Below are 18,264 nucleotides of genomic sequence, written 5' to 3'. Positions count from 1 at the left end.
ATGAATTGGATTACTGTAATGCACGAGGTTGCTCTTATAGAGTATCCAAAAAGTTTAACTGGTGCAGAATTCAGCTCCATGAACGGTTTTGTGTGCCTACAGGATGGCACAGGTTATATCTCTATTCTGGGATCTGCACTGGCTGCTGATCTGCTTCCAGGTACAATTCAAGATTCTGGCTTTGAGCTTTAAAAATCTACATGGCCAGACTTTTTAAGGATTGCCCCTTGCCAATCATATCTTGCCCCATTGGGTCCTGTAGGAGCAATATATTGTGAGTCTTGGCTCCTAAAGAATTTCATCTGATGGGACCCAGATGGTGTGCCTTTTCTGTTGTGGCTCCCAAACTTTGGAACATCGTTCCCCCAAGGCAAGGTTAGCCCCAACCTGATTAGCATTTTGGAAGGCCCTGAAAAGTGATTCAATCTTGGGCATCCACGTGGAAGCTGGTGATTATATTGTATCTAGATGTTCTTTGCCCACAAACTTGCCATTATTATTATTTTAATTTTTAACAATTAGGAATTGTTTTAATTTCTGACAGTATGTTGTTCAGTGTCACAAATAATGAGAGTGCCATAGTGTTGAATAAATAAATACAGTTTCTACAGCCTGTTTTGAATAAAGGGAAATAAGTAATACCTGTAAACCTATTTGTGCAGGATTGTTTCCTAAGTGAATTCAGATTTGGTAATTTCAAATTGCCTTCTTCATTTCCAATACCAATTTATTTATGTTTCTATGTTTCCTAAAATTTCTAGTGTGGAAAGAGCTGTGAATGTCAAAAAGGCGACAAAGGGCCCCCAGGACCACCTGTAAGTGTGTAGCATAATAAGAAATGTGAGATTTTCTCTACTTATAGCTCATGAGAGTAAATGATAATCTCAAAAAGCTTTAAGGATAATATATTGATATTTGAAAATAGATAAGAAAGGAAAGAATCAACAAAGAACAAAACATAAAATCTGTTCAGAAGATAGATTTAAATTTCAATTGTGTAAAATTTTTAAAAGAGCTAGTTTGGTGAAGAGGTGGAGATATCTGGTTACAAACTGGGATATTGTGAGTTCTGGTTTCACCCTAGGCACAAAGGTAATTGGGTGACTTTGGCCAGTCACTTTCTCTCAGCCCTAGAAAGAAGGCAATGACACGCCACTTCTGAAAAAAGCTGCCAAGAAAACCACAGGGAGTTGTCCAGGCAGTTTCTGAAAATCAGATATGATTAAATGGAAGGGGAAAAAAGCTTCCTAACAGAAGCTTTACTATTACACATGGGCATTGTTAAGCTCACGATTAACATATAAACACTGCACAGAAGAGCCAATTTTGCATAGTTTATGCATACATTCCAGCATGAATGTTCAGTCTGGACACTTACTAGAACATGAGTATTCTGGGACTATTTTGTGAAAAATCAGGTTTTTGGCTATAGCCTTGGCAGCAGTATCTCATGGGACATATGAAAAAAAAGAAAACTGAGCTGGTGCAAAAACTATGCAAAGGAAGAAGGAAGAAAAGGATGAGATACAGTACTACCACATATACTCTGTAGCACCTATCCAAATTTTGTTTTTGGATTTCGATTGAAACTATAGTCTGCCTTGAACAGTTTAGCAGAAATTCTGCAACAGCTAAAATCAATGGTAAATACAAAGCTGAAATTCACCTTCATGCATTAGTATAATCGATAAGTCACATGTTGCACTTTAGCCAAATTATATTTGATATGTATAATAATTATACTATTAATGATTGCTTATTACTGGTAGTAATAGTAGTAATAACAACTCTAGTAGTAAACTAGTTGTCAGTTGCTTTCAGATTGTCATTTATATTGGTTTCAACCTTTAAAGTAGGAATATGCAACTTCTGTTGGATTGAGGGCCAAACCATGCTTTGCGCACTTTGTCAAGAGCCACAGTCCAAAAGGGAGGACATGATTTGAGAGTTTCATTGCTATCTTTATTATCTCCAAGGAATGAAGCACAATTTTTCCTCAAAACTCCCTGAATGCAAAGAGCCAAAATTCTTTGGCTCTATCATTCTGCACCACAAATCATCACTCAAAACGATTCCAAAGGCACAGTTCAAGATCATGACACTCATTCTGAAGACAATGACACAGCAACAGCTAAACATAATTCCTGAGTGAGTTTGTGAGAAACAAAGACAAAGGATTTCCCCAATAAATTCAATAAATGGATCCCCACAAGCAGCAGCATCTTCTAAAGAGCTTCAGCTGCAAACCTTAAGATTATAGAGGCAGTTATTTCATAACATTATAACTGTGTTTGGATTTTAAACTTTGGTATCCTGTTTAGCTATTATCTGCCTTGAGATTTTGTTGGACAAGTGGTGGTGGTTGTTTTCCAACCACATGGAAAAAGCGAATGTATTATATGATGTTTCTATTCTATATAGTTTTTAGTTGATTTCTTTAATCACTGGTCACTTTGCCAGTCAGAAATACTTTAAATTGCATTGAGTGCATATATTCAGTATATAATGTATATACTTTTTTTGTTTCTTAAGGGTGGCCATGGAGGAAGAGGGGATAAAGGTGAACAAGGACCCAAGGGACAAAAGGTAAATCCAAATGAGAATTTCTTAAAAACACACATTCTTTGTTGAGAAGTTACATATCAGTCCTACATCCTATGTAATTTTTGAATGTTTACCAGTATTTCATGGTGCTTTCACTTTCATATTTTCCATGGAATACATCAACTATTACAATTTTTCTAAAATATTTCTTCTCCCATGATTAGGAGTCAATTCAGTGCTTATTGGGTTTTGGTTTACATTACAATTAGGGTTCCACGTTTGTGAGTTCAAATAATCTGGTCCTTTAATAATTCTGGCTTGATATCTGCTAGAATAAAATTCATCTTCAAAGTTAGATGTTCTAAGAAGAAAAACAAAATCAGTATGGCCACCCAAATGGCTCTTCAGGGAATGCTCCAAGCATTTTTTTAAACGAAGGATTCCTCATTAGTGGGAAAATATAAACATGATTGTGGGAAAGATGTACTTGTTATCATTCCATTGTGGAATGATCAGTACACGTCTTTGGATATTGGTCAATAGATTTAAATAAAACCATTATCAAAGTTGGATTCTATACTTGATTAAATGTAGCATATGTGAGCCAATAGTTTTTTCCATATACAAAGACAATTTTTAATTAATTTCTACCTTTCTTTTCCAGGGCGAGGCTGAGAAAGGAGAACCTGGTGAAAAAGGTTCAGAGGTATATGGATAATTAAATGATCATTAGCTAAAAGCCCATCTATATAATGAACTGTCAGTTCTTGAAAAAGATGCTTTCTGATTAGTATCTTTTCTGCCAGCTTGTTATTTGATGCCATTGGTTCATTGCTCCAGTTTCACAATGGGGTTTTTGAAAGAAGGGATATTCTATTTCTTTTACTTGACTAAGGAATCGTAGGTGGGCAGAAAGGGAACAAATTATGCAAACTCCTCTCCAGTGCAATTGCAACCTGTCTTTTTTTATATATGTGATATCATATGCATATGGGAAAGAGGTAAAATTGCTTTTTTGAGGAAGATGGGAAGACTCAAAATTTAATAGATAAATAAATAAAATATAAATAAACAGAGCTTTTATTGCAATGCTGCTTCTGATATTTCAACCAAAGTATCTACTATTGTAGATACCCTAGTAATTGCTTCACTTAATAGCTTTGATGTTAAAATAGGTAGAATGGGATCTAGTCTTCTTTCAGTTTTGTTCTCCTAAAGATAAGATAAGAAAGACTCGTCAACATATTGTATGAGAACAGTGGAATCAGAGCGGAGAGACCCAGCTGCAAATTTTCATTCACATTAGGTGACTTTTGACCAATCGTTATCTAACAACTTCCTCTTAGTATTTTAGGGGAAATGACATAGGAAGACAAATATGCACACTAGCCTTCCCAAATCTGGACACTCTCCAAAAGTATTCACTTTGATATTTTCAGAATCCACAGGCAGGAAATCTACACATCTAGAGGACATGTCTGAAAAGTTGATATAACTATCTGTCAGGTATAAGGAAGATAATGAAGCACTCACTTATTAAGACAGGCAATGAAGAGTGTCTGTTCTTTTATTTTCTTGCATATGAACGCAAGTTGAAATGATCAAGAATATTTGCATATAAAAGCTATATGTGTAAAAGTGTATAAATCTTATTTTCTTGGCCATTTTTCTCCAAAATGTCCAACTACTTATTATTTTATTGATATTTCTAATAAAATATTCTTAATAAATAAAGTAAATTTTAATATTATTTTGTAACAGGGAAACCCTGGATATAAGGGAGAAAAGGTAAACTGACTAAAAAAAATCTTATTCTCATAATTTGTACATATTGTAATTACATATTCAGAAATGCAGTACTTAAATATGAGTTTGTATATTTTTAAAGATAATGAAAATGAACAGCATAATTATTTGACTTTGTGGATCAAGATTTGGATTCAGAATTTAAACGTGTGTGTGTGTGTGTGTATGTGTATATGTGTATTCTCTTGAGTTTCCTGTAATGAGTAAATTGAATGATTTATATCTGTCTTACATAAATTAAAATTTATTCACAAAATATCATGATTAGTTTCATGACAATTTGTCATTATTGTATTTCAGAACCATAAATGTATAAAATAATTGAAATAGACAATATTTTTTTCAGGGTGACAGAGGAGAATGTGGAACACCAGGGTTAAAAGGAGACAGAGTAAGTTAAAATATTATTTTATTATTTTTTCTGTTTAAAATTGTTACTACTTGAAGAAAAGTGGGGATTTTTTTTGTAATGAAAAAGGCAATATCAATAGTTCTTAAAGAATCCTGTGTGATGTGAAATTTCATATTCATATTGGTTTGTAGAATGCATAATTGATAATATAAATTTTCATTTAAAAAATCAAATCAAAAGCCAAAAAAAATAACATAATAAGGTTGACTAAAATAACTTCCAGTTCACTCTTATAGCATTCAAGATGAATTCAAGCATTCAAGTATTTCCAGAAACAGTGACACGTCTTCTTCAAGACTGAATTATTAAATACAGGATTCAGTATTATTAAATATAGAACCACTGAAAAAGGGATAGTTGCTAGCCACACTTCATCCAACATACACAGGTTGTGCAAATTTTCTCATCAAATCCATTTTTATTATGATCATAGATCAGCATAAGGAAAATGGGCGACATTAATTAAAGAGCATAAAAGATACAAAATCTGACCTGATTTGACTGTACAACTTTTATATATTGATTAAAAGCGTGCAAACCTAACCTATTAAACCAAGGGAAACACATCTTTTAATTATTAAAAAAAAAGTTTTAAAATAAAAAGTTGTGATGACCATAGCTTTGGCTGGATAGGTGGATGGACAGATGGATAGACGAATGGACCAATGGATGGATAGATGGTAGATAGATAAATAGATAGATGGGATGGGTGGATGGATGGATAGATGGATGGGTAAGTTGGTGGGTAGGTGGGTGGGTGGGTGGATGGATGGATGGATGGATGGATGGATGGAACTCAGAGGCAGTTTATGTTTCCTCCTGTTCTCTGGCAATTACAGCACTGTGCTTATGTGTCCTCTAAAAAGAAAAGGGTAAAGCACCTACTTGTTTTATTTTTATTTATTTATTGAGCTTTTATGCTTCTCCAGTCTTAATTACTTTTTTCAAATGTCTCTTCTGATTCCCCCAGAGGACAATCTGACCTTGAAATAGCTAAGCAGGCTTTGATGAGAGACCTCCAAGGAATTTCAGAGCTATAAATTAGAACAGGAAGTTTAAACAATTAGAAAACAAATATGTTTTCACCTAATTGCTAGAAGAACAATTTAATGTGAATGACACTTTATTTTTAAAGCTTTGGTGTATGGAAGTTGATCATATTATAAATATACAAAATACAATATCAATAGAAAAAAGTATATGTAGCTCAGGTTTGAACTGTAGATCCTTGGTGCACTCTGAGTTTGGTGCTCTGAATATCCTGTATGGTATTGAAATGTCTGCAACCATCATCAGAAAGCACCAAGGATTCCACAGTACTACACTGCATTAATTAACATGTACATCCAGAAAAATAATTGTGCGCCTAGTTTTAAAAAATGGACAATCTGCAACTCCACAGAAAATAAGAGCTCTAATGTAATTCTCAACTTGGTATATATAACATGACAAATGTAACTTCTCAAGCCACTTAATACTTTAACATTCTTTTTGGACATTGTCTTTTGCCAATAGCTGGCAACATGATTCCTTGGTGAGAGGCTGCACCTAATAACCATTGCTTCCTGCCTGAACAGGGGGTTAGACTTGAAGACCTCCAAGTCTCTTCCAACTCAGTTATTCTATTCTATTGTTTTCTATTCTATTGTGGACAAAAATGTTTAATTTGGTAAACAGGAACCCATATGATCCATAAAGTTTTTAGTACATTATTGTCACATTGTCTATTGATGCTGAGAGCATCTATTCTAAAGCCATAGTAGAGGATAAATATGTATGTGTCTCTATGTGTGTCCCCTTAAAGAGAAAATCCGAATTACAGAGCAGCTGGTGGAAAAAAGGGAAACCATATGTTTGGATTGTGGATATGTAAGGAAACAGCTTTGTCTGGGCATTCAGATTTTTGTCAGGGCAAAGAAGAAAATGGCCTGGAACATCTGTAAAGGATTAAAAAGCCATAATGGATTAGGCATTCAAAAAAAATTCTGAGTCATCCAGAATTCTCATCACCCACAAGTTTCCCACTTGCAAGAAAAAGATGAAAAGGGTTTGCCAAAAGGACTTTTTTTTCCACCAAGAGAAAGGCAAAAATTATGCTAGTGGGAAATAACCAGACATGTAGCAGGAACATCGAGGAAAATATTAAGGGAATAGTTCCAATCTTCAAGAACCCATTTACAGTTGGGACAGATCATCATTACAATATAATGGCTCTACTGTTATATGCCCTTTCTTTGTATTTAGATAATTCATTACTGATGTTTCCCTTTATCCATAATTTTGGGCTTCCCCAAAGAACACTTGGAATCCCAGTTTTCATAATAGCTTAACAGATGACTATTACATGGTGAATACAGAATCTGACATGGACTATTTGTACAGATTTTCAGAGAACAAGTTGTGTATGGTTAAATTAAAGGAGCCGCTTATGCTTGTCAGATAAAGAAAAAACTGTGTACTCATTTCCAGGACCCAAGCAAACTATCCTAATGAATTTTACACTCTCTTCTCTCTCTTTTTCCATATTAAATACTCCCCCCTTGACTTAATTCACTTTTTATTTGAATTCCTGAAATTAAATTTTGTACATGTAAATTTTGTACATTTTTGCGCATGTAAAAACATTATTGATGTTGAAAGGATGTTACAGATAGTAACATAGAATGAAAGCCAATGTTTTTTTAAAAAATCATAAATCTGAAATGTAGTCAGGCTGAAATATCGCATAACTTCTATTGCTTGAAATATTTAATTGGTTTTATACATGTGTTTTAAATTTCAGGAAACTAATGCATTGTTAGACATTGTGTGATTTTGTGATTGCGCAAAAATCACATAATGGTGGCAAAAGAAGTTGTTAATGTTTAACATATTGGTAAACTATCCATGGCAATTGGGACTGAAATTTCTGTTGCTTAGTAATGTGGTTGTAAAGTTTACTGTCAAATATCTGCGTTGCTTAGTAACAGCAATTCCGGTTGCTGTCATAAACCCAGGACCATGTGGGTCATTAAGCGAGAGTCTCAAGTGACTGACTGCAACATGAAAAGAGGTGGGAGTATCAGGCCAGTAGGCCAGCCTGTGAGAGCTGCAGATGACAGTCATGGGAGAATGGATGGGAGTCAGAAGCTATAGACATGAGCAGATGCTGTAGAGCATGAACAACATGGGGTGCCATGGGCAGGGTTCTGTAGGTGAATGAGAAAGTGCCATTGCAGATACTATGGATTCACACATCCTGTGGATAAGGTGATGGATGCTGAGGTTGGGGGTGTCAAGAAGTGTCATAGCCAGATAGCCAGATAGCTAGATAGCCAGATAGCCAGATAGCCAGATAATATGAAATAGGGCAAGTGAATGAGTGCCACAGACAGGTAAATGAAAAAGTGGCAGAAGAAACTTGTGAGCCATGGTGGCACAGTGATTAGAATGCAGTACTACAGGAGTTCAATTCTGAGTGGCTCAAGGTTGACTCAGCCTTCCATCCTTCTGAAGTCAGTAAAATGAGGACCCAGATTGTTGGGACTATATGCTGACTCTGTAAACTGCTTAGAGAGAACTGTAAAGCACTGTGAAATCGGTATATAAGTTTTAAGTGCTATTGCTATTGATATCTTTAATGTTGGCTTCCTCATTGACTTTGCTTGTTGAAAGCCAGCAGAGAAGTCCATAAATGGCAATCATGTGACTTCAGGCCATTGCACCTTTTTTTTTGTTTTGAGCTGGTTGTGGGCCCAAACTGTGATGCTGTAAACATGAGAGGCTACTACAGGTACAGCTTTGTAAACCAGTCATAGGTTCCCCTTCATTAAGTCATAATTTTCAACAGTTGCTAAGAATGTCTGATAATAATCTAAGGATTATCTGTAATCCTTAGTTTACCCTCTTGTAACTGACAGTTAGAATTGCTATTTAGGCTTTTCAAAAAAATCTGGGAATATGAATGTCATAAAGATGTAGGAAATCTACTGAAAACAATATTACTTTCTCAGAAACCTAAAGGACATGGATGTTAGGTTGCTGAGTACAGGGGATCCAGGGGTGGTAGGTCAAAAAATTTAGGTTAGAAGCTATGGTCCATATGATTGATGGCCTTGTTTTTTTTTTTACTGATGTTGCCTGTAAGATGCATGTAAGACAGAACAGGGCACCATTTGCATGATTGTACCTGCCATCATGACTTTTTGGCTGCAAATGCCACTCATTTAGTAGGCTAGGTAGCACCTGGAGGTGATGCCAAAAGGAGAACCATTTTCAGTATCTAGAGATGTTCATCTACAACATTAGGAGGTTCAGTTAAAAATAGAAGGATGAAACAAATTTATCTGCTTTTCTACCTTGCAAGCCTTTGTTTGAGCATGGTATTCATGCTAATTAACTAATTTATACTTTTGAGTATAGAATGCTTCTTTTGCTAAATATCAGAATAGTAAGTGATGAAATATATCAGAAACACTGTAGAAATACCCAATATTCATATAACATGATTTCATAGGTGATAGCTGAAAACTGATAATATTAAAAAGATAAACACTGAGAAAGATTGTAAAATTATCCTCTAATGAAGATATAATGCTCTGTTGCAGAATGATTTAAAAAGCATTGTTTAAACCAGAACTCACTATTAACACATCCATTTTTATTATTTTATTTGACCAGGGGCTAGATGGCCCTTCTGGCCCCAAAGGACCCAGAGGCCCTCAGGTAAGTTTCTTAAATTCTACAAACCATTTCATTATCATTTGTATTAAAAATAATATTTTGTCCTAATTCTCCAGGCTAAACTACGTATCATATTGAATATGCACCTGTTTTCTTTTAAGTAAGCAGTGGTTCAGGGGTAATTTTGGCCTGAGCAAAATATGTTACAAGGAATATTTATCCTTTCTTTTTATTAACTATGGTTCACAGGGGTTCACAACCCCTACTGATTCACAACCAGCACTGATTCGTGGGATTTTAGGAATCAGGCTGCACAAACAGTGGGTGAGCAAGCAAATCTTCTTCTGCCTTGTGTGGGATCTAGGCTGCATCCAGAACCATCTCCCTCCTACCCTCCTGATCCATGGAAAAATTGTCTTTCACAAAACCAATCCTTGGTCTCAGAAAGATTGGGGACCACTATCATATAAGATCTGGGAATTTAAAGATTTTTGTTAATAATTTCATGATAGATCATTGATAGTTTCATGAAGCTGTCACTGATATTTTTATATTGTAAATTAAATTCTTCTGATATCAATTTTTCCTCATAAAAACTGGCTTGATTCCAACACTTGCTCAATACATAAAAAAGGAGACAGATGAGATCCTGCTAATTATTGTCCATGTGCTCTCTGTAATTAGCAAACATAATGCTAGCTTTCTTTGGCACAAATTACAGTACTGGAGGTATTCTAAGAACATTATAGCTCCAGTACAACATCATTTAGGGATAGATATTTACAATAAAACAGTCCTAACATTTGTTTGTTGGTTTATTTATTCAATTTGTATGGCTACTTATCTCAAACAAGTGACTTTAGGTGGCAAATAATCATAAAAGTAATTAAAAATCTAGTAACAATCACAATACTAAAACTTAAATAGTCATAGCAACCAAGAACAATATTACAGTTCATAACCATAGCAAGTAAATGGATCCCTTTACACACATAGGATTCCAAACCCAGAACTTCAAGACCTTACAAAAGGCCAACAGGATGTTCTAGAGGCAAGTGCTATGGCAGAAAAGGCATGCCAACTAATATCCTTGGCTGACAACTGTTGAACTGTAACATGCCATTTTGCCACCCTGGATTAAAGAGGTAGATTTAATCCAGGGTGGCCATTTTGCCACCCTGGATTAAACTGGGAGATGATGCTTCACCAGATAACTTCGTCCCAATCTATGGAGGGCTTTAAAGATGACAATCAGCAACTTGAATTGCACTCAGAATCACACTGGCAACCAATGCAGGTCACAAAGTGTTACATGTGCCAGGTGACCAATACATTTACTCCACCAGCTGAAACTTCTAAATGTTCTTCAAGGACAACCCCATGCATTGGGGATGGGAGAACATGTGAGCATGAGTGACAAGGAGCAGACCTTCCTGATCCAGGAATGGGCACAACTAGTGCACCACCCAAAGGTGTGCAAAGGTTATCATGGTTACCACCCATTCTTCGAGCATTTCAGATTAAATTACGTATCACATATTACAGCATTACATATTATATTAACTATGGCATCATTTAGCAGAGAAATATTATAAACTTGCAAGTGATGCTCTTAAGTTACTGTAATAGAAAACACTGGTTTTTCAGGTCAGTTTAAATATTAAAATGCAGCAAACATTCTAGAGAGTGAATGCGAAGCAATCCTTTTTTATAATCCTTTTTAAAATTAAACATTAAAATATCAATTCCCCCCAAAAAGAAAAAAACCCCAAAACCCAAAATGAAACAAAACTACAAAAAAGTGCATAAAAAGAAAACAAAACAAAACAGACATATATATCAATTGTCTCCCCCCCCCCCACCTATTGAATGCTGCTAAATATATTTCAGAAATAACAACTTCTCCTCCCTTGTAAAGCAGGCACACAATTTATAAATTTGTACAATACTGTTTACCCAAACTCACTTAGCCTGATGTCGATCCACTATATGGGAACATTCAGGTAAAAATGTGAAAGACATTTAGAAATTATTTGAACCGTCAATAACTTGCCTTTATGCCCTGGAGCTGTATATAATCTTAAAATTGTTTAAAAAATGAAACTTTAAAAAAATTATGTTTGGCTTGCGTTTCATGGAGGTATCTGGCTAATGTTCCCAGATACTTGAATGCTGGGTGCATTCCAGTGTCATAGCATAAGACTTTTTTTGTTCTAGAAACTCAATAACTGAGAGCACTGTAATGCTGCCTTCTTAAATATGCACAGATTTTTGTCCCCGTTTTTATTTTTAATAGCTATCAATCTCTGACTTGTCATTTATTCATATTCAGTATTCTGCTCTACAATCCTTAGCTTGAAGTAATACTGTGAGAACATTTTTGTCTTCTCAGTGGAATTGCTAGCTTCTCTCCCTGCCAATTCTTTAGCCTTTAGTACAAAAAATATCTAGCATTTCTCTATATTTATTCTTTTCTGTTTAAGATAGATTCCCATGGGTAAAGAATTGTTTTGCTACTGAACATTTAATTGATTTGTATTTTATTTTTTGGATGTTTTGGACTTCAAAACTCTCCAGGTCAACCAACTGTACCAGTTGGAACAACATTGGAGAAACGTATGACTCTAAGGCATTATTTTTCTAGATTGTCATCCTAGCATTCTTGACCATGACCTCTAATCTCATGTTTTTGTGATTTGAAATAACAAACAGGATGTCTTTTTTGTGGGATTTGAATATAAAAGCCTGATATTTTCAAATAAAATTCCCAATCATATTTTATATTATTACCTGGAAATTGTGCAACTGTAATTTTGAAATTTTGTTGCTGAATATTGGTGACATGACCAAATAATGGTGTAAACAATGGATCCTGTTTTTTGGTCTTGTTCACTGTTTAAAACCACCACTCTAATAATTCCAGAGAAACAATGAAATAACTCATTGGTTGTGTTATAGGGTGGGTGTTGTATGTTTCTAGGTGTGAGTAATAACTTTTGATCTACTGCTGCTGATATTGTTTTAAAGCAACTGACACTGTTAGGGCAACACATTTTTAAGAGTTTGTTCATAAAGAATAATTATATGTAGGCCTCCATATGTTGCTTCTCGCTGCAATGCAGCAGGTTAGTAATTGCTTTAATCTAATAATCTAAATAATTAAATTATTTTTTCCGTCATTATTGTTGGGGAAAAGTCCCTAATGACCATTTCCTAGATTTTTCAGAGGCCTGTTTATTAGTTTTGCTTCCCAACTCTGGCATTTATTTTATAGTAATTTGGTTTTCATCTGTATTTCTCAAATTTGGCAGTTTTAAGAGATGGATTTCATACATCCTGCTGGACAATTCTGGGAGTTAATATTCACACACCATAAAATTGCCATGTTTGAAAAACACTGCCTTATACATTTATTGTCTCCTCAGTTTAACAAGAAATTAAATGTATTTTTGTAGCCAGATCTTTAAATGTTAATAATTTTAGTATTTTAATTTTTTTAAATGACTTTACATTTTTATATTTTGTTTCTTAATATTACACAACTTTTGGGCACAACTTTTAATATTTGTGTCCTACATATAAAAGTTTGAGCATTCTCAATGAAAAAACAGTTTATAAGGCAACTACTCAATATACAGTTAAAAAAAGAGAAAGATGGCCTCACGTTGGGAAAAATAAATATATTTTTAAACCATTTTCTATACATGTCTGCAACAGTAACTTCTTTTTCTTCACTCTTTCATAAACTGGATATTTAAGTTTAATGAAAGTCCACCAGAATGTGATTGTAAGATGTAAATTAATGAGTAACTAAATATGAAATGAAAAACAAATGCCGAGAATGCATCATTATTTCATAGAAATACCTCCTGTGCAATAGTTGGCTTTTAATAAGATCTTTATCACAAATGTTTTCTTTATATCATATGACTTTATATGATTTTTAACCACCTCAAAAATAATAGAATTTAAGCAGTTATTTTGAAAGGCTTAAGATGGGGTTATACAGTATGTCATGCGTATACTATATATGTTTTTGATTAATCCTTGTATGCTTTCCGGAATCATATGTAAAGGGACAGTTAATATAAATCAAATAAATAAATAAAATTCAGACAGCAGAAATTAGAACAATAGGATAAAATCTATTTTGTAATAACATGATTTCAATCATTCTGCACTTTTTTGTACTTCAAGACTCATGTTTGTTTGCTTGCAGGATGCCTTTGCTGCTATTACTGAAACAATGTACTTAATTCCATCTAGGGTATCTTAAGAAAAATACAGCTTCTGATGAGTAGAGCATGTTTCACAAATGTAATAATAAATATATCTCCATTGATAGAAAATTTAATACCCTCACTTTTTTTCCACTAAAGGGTATTGGTGGCCCACCAGGTGATTCTGGCTCAAAAGGCATTCAAGGAAACAAGGTAAGGAATATATGATACCTTGTTTTACAAATACATGTTAGTCAAGCAGTCATGTCCTAGTCAGCTTCATAATTTTTTTTTTCTTTTTCAAAATGTTCTGTGACCAATGGATTGGTCTGATTTTATACACTTTTTTCCCTTTCTCCCTCCTTGATAAGCATTAAATTGCTCCATATACCACATGAAAAATGTAAAGAAAGAGAAAAAACAAATGCACATAAATAATATCCAGGGTTTCCAGATACACCAAGTTCCAGAGAGGGGAACAAAGCCAAATCATAAGAGATTTCCAGACTATTTGAAGGATGTACATATCTCTATGAAGATGCTGTTCCAGGGGGCAAATGCTATGATAGAAAGGCATACTTTCTTGATTCCATAAGGGGACAGGGCCAAGAGCAAACCCACTCTGCCTAATTATATGGGAGAGGCAAAAATAATAGGGACCAATTCTTGTACTCATGCAATACTTTTCTCAATATCTCAGATTAAAATGTAAACGAGATGTAAAAGAGTTAAGCATGTTACCTGTAGAGGGGAAACACTCCTTGAGAAATCTTTTCATAGTTCAAATGTTATGGAGCCAAGGTGGCGCGAGCCAAGGTGGCGCAGTGGTTAAATGCAGCACTGCAGGCTACAGCAGTTCAGCGGTTCAAATCTCACCGGCTCAGGGTTGACTCAGCCTTCCATCCTTCCGAGGTGGGTAAAATGAGGACCCAGATTGTTGGGGGCAATATGCTGACTCTCTGTAAACCGCTTAGAGAGGGCTGAAAGCCCTATGAAGCGGTATATAAGTCTACTGCTAGTCTACTGCTATTATGGATAGTTGTTATATCAAATTAATTTGGGAAAAGAAAATTATGGCTGTAGCTCTTTTTCTTTTTGCCAATCTATTCTTTCTAGTACACATTTATATAAATATTATCTGTGATACTTTACAAATCTATTCAAGTACTGAATAACAAGATGTTTATAAATCTGATGCTACTACTCCTATTTTGCATTTGCTTGTTAAAACATTGTGTTCATAATGAATGCAGCTTCTATTGCAGCATATGTGGGTGTTCTTGATGTGAAATATCTTGGCTTTATTTCTGAGGCAACCAGAACATTTGAGGACACAGATTTTTTTTTTTAATGTAGAATACATTTATGACTGTAAAGATTTTGGAATCTTGGTTTCTCTTCTGTGTTTTCCTTGCATTGACTATTTTCATCCTTGGTTGGTCATCTTTTTTATAGATGACCTCTATTATTTTAGCAAACAAATAAACAAGCAAATGTTTATGAGGATAAATGCCATGCATTAATGAATTTAGAGCTTTTAAATATAATTGGTTGGATTCAGCTGGAGGCACTTGCAACTGTGTAGAACAAGGCCTTTTTCTTCATGACAGGCCTTAGTCGTCTCCCCCCTCTAAATTGCAATATAGATGCCCACCCACATTGGGACAGTTGTCATGAAGAGATACACATTTTAGCTTTTTTCCTAAGAATACATTGGGGAAACTGCTTCAAGAAATTGAGATCAAAGAATATTTAACATTTTTATTTTTGCTCGGTATTACAAGACAAGATAGAAAGACCTTGTACATGGATTAGAGAATAAACAAAAGTATATGATATCATCAAGAGAATAAAATAATTGAAATGGAAATGGGATGGTCACATAGCAAGAAGAATTGATGGCGTATGAACCAAAGCAGTCATAGACTAGATTCCACTTGATAAAAAGCATCCACCAAGGAGACCTAAAGCAAGATGGACCAATGACATCAACAAGTATTGCGGGCCCAATTGGCAAAAGGAAGCTAAGGACCATATTGGTTGGAAAGATAAGAAAGAGGCCTTTATCCTGCAGTGGATAGACAATGGTTAAAATAATGATGATTTTTGCTTAACATTTTATTTGTGAAGATAGAAAATGCATCATTAGAGAAGTAAATGCATACATAAATACATATTAAGCTATGATTTGTTTTAACCTTAGTTTCAAAAATATACCATAAGATATTCAGAAAACATATGTCATAATTGGTTTCATTGATTCACATAAATTAATGAAACAACAGTGGAAATTGCCAAGTGATGAAGAAAAAGGATAATAGGATAAAATATTTCACAAAATTCGTAAGCCTTATGAGTTATATATTTGTATTATATCTGTGAAAGCACTGGAAATAGAAATATACAAAAAGAGGAAAAAGAAGGAAAGTTTTCCAAAGACTTCCAAACATATAAAGAGGTTTCAACCTGAAATGATGTTAAAAGATGCTAACAGGCAGGTATTAACTGAAGACCCAAGAAAGATGGAAAGAATACATTGAAATATTTACACTAAGACAGCAGCATCCAAAATAATTCTAGCATGACAAAAGGAAGTCAGATAAGCACTCTAAAAGTTACTATATTGGAAACTACAGGAACTGGTAGAATAACTACAAAAATATGCCAAGTAACAGAAGAATCAGTACAGTTATAACTCTACCATTCTTGCAAATTTGGAGAATGACACTGGCCCATAAATGGAAAGTGCTTGGTTTATCAATAACAAAGAAAGAAGACTTGATAGAACAAGTATTTCTTGACTCACTTAAAACTTACAGCCTGTGCACAGCACACACTCTTCCAGCCCTCTGCATCTTCCCTCTTCCTGGATTCACTCAAACGTTTTTAAAACTCACAGCCTGTGCACATACAAGATGTTTTTAAAACTCACAGCCTGTGCACACACACACAAAATTGGATTATGAAGAAGCAGGATAGAAAGATTATTCATGCATTTACCTTCTAATATTCAAAAAGACTCCCAAGAATCTAATGAATAGCCAAGAAAACTAACAAATAGAATATCTGAAGCCACTTATCTCCCGTAGCACAATATTATTAAAGTGTGGAGAAATTGCCATTTTTGAACAGAATAATTTTATCCTGAAACATTTGATTTAGAAAAGTGGTAATGTTAAGGCACATTGCTTGAATAGTAGAGAAACTTTATAAAAGTCTTAACAGCTGTCATGGTGGAGTGGCTAGAATGCAGTATTGCAGGCAAACTCTGCCCACTTCCAGGAGTTCGATACTGATCAGCTAAAGATTGAGTCAGCCTTCCATTCTTCCAAGGTTGGTAAATTGAGGACCCAGATTATTAGAGAAAATATGCTGAGTCTGTAAACCACTTAGAGCTATAAAGCACTGTGAAATGAAATGTAAGTCTAAGTGCTATTACTATTAATTATCCTGTTCAGTAGGTAGCAAATGAACCTTCTAGCATGGCGAATAAATTTGGTTCTAATGGACAAATCAAACAATGCCTAATTGATCCTCATTCTTAGTAAAGATTTTGCAAGGCTTTATATTTAAAAAACTACATTGATTACTTTCTAGATTTGCAAATATATGAAGCAACAAAAGACATCTGTCTTAACTAGTTGCATTTTGGTATTCTTTAAATTTCTGATAAATTAATTCCTTGCTCATGAAGAAATTATAAAGTAAAGTGAATCATTGTTTACAGTTAATAAATACCCATTCAACTAGAAAAGGTCAGCTCTGTTTTCATGTGAGTACTATGGCTGACAGATATTTAGCAGTCCCTCCAAATTTTGTTATCTTTATAGAAAGAACGTTCAACTATTCTTTTTAATTTTCCAGACACTTATGAATTAATTCTAAGTCTAGTAGTTATTTATATGATGAGTACTCTGTCCAAGTATATAAATAATAAGTCTGTTCTCAAGATAATGCCAGTGAGTGGAACAAGTCAGTTGCTATGGAAGAGCTTTCTCCAAGAAGATAATTAATTATTGGAGATTTGCAGAAGAAGATCTAGATGGTTTTTCAACTGAAGAACAAATATGGCACACATTGCCTGTGCTCAGATCTTCTGTTTATACATCCTAGTACTAGATAAAAATAGTCATTTTATTATATATGTAGATTGTTAAAAAGCTAATCAGTCACAAGATAAATTAATAGCTTCTGATATTCTCCCTTAGTTACAGTCAGGAAAATTGATAGTTTATGGAGCAAAACATGCCCAATTCAGATGTATTTTTCTGTACTAACTTGCCTAATGTGCATGCTTCAGCATTATTAATATAGTTGCAGTGTATGCTTTCTTTCTCCAACTTTGATATTTGCATTGTTGTTGAAACTTTTTTATTTATGTTATTGATTGCTGTTGATTTTTAATAACAATTTTAATACATTTTTAAAAGACATGTACAATTTCAAGAGGCCTTTGCATTAAATGCTTTGTGTTATTTTTTAAAATATAGTTTCTTGAAAATATAATTGCTTTGCAGGAAAAAAAATCAAATTCTTTGTTAACCGAGAAATTTCAAGTATACATCCATTCGAATGACTTAGTTTTAATATTCTATGAATTAATCTCTAAAAAGAATCTAT

At 34.2% G+C, this 18,264-nt stretch overlaps 1 protein-coding gene across 1 annotated transcript in view; it reads left to right on the top strand.

Moving 5' to 3' along the window:
- The window catches only part of COL28A1 (collagen type XXVIII alpha 1 chain), a 90,713-nt gene that overhangs the window by 11,280 nt on the left and 61,169 nt on the right, over positions 1 to 18,264 (top strand). The window contains exons 5-11 of the mRNA XM_032235099.1: positions 762 to 815; positions 2,533 to 2,586; positions 3,209 to 3,250; positions 4,306 to 4,332; positions 4,697 to 4,741; positions 9,422 to 9,466; positions 13,804 to 13,857. Coding sequence (XP_032090990.1) covers positions 762 to 815; positions 2,533 to 2,586; positions 3,209 to 3,250; positions 4,306 to 4,332; positions 4,697 to 4,741; positions 9,422 to 9,466; positions 13,804 to 13,857 — 321 coding nt within the window. The remainder of the gene's footprint in view (positions 1 to 761; positions 816 to 2,532; positions 2,587 to 3,208; positions 3,251 to 4,305; positions 4,333 to 4,696; positions 4,742 to 9,421; positions 9,467 to 13,803; positions 13,858 to 18,264) is intronic.

This window comes from Thamnophis elegans, chromosome Z, assembly GCF_009769535.1.
Source record: "Thamnophis elegans isolate rThaEle1 chromosome Z, rThaEle1.pri, whole genome shotgun sequence".
In the NCBI taxonomy this organism is placed as follows: domain Eukaryota; kingdom Metazoa; phylum Chordata; class Lepidosauria; order Squamata; family Colubridae; genus Thamnophis; species Thamnophis elegans.
This window is presented reverse-complemented; position numbering and strand designations above follow the sequence as displayed.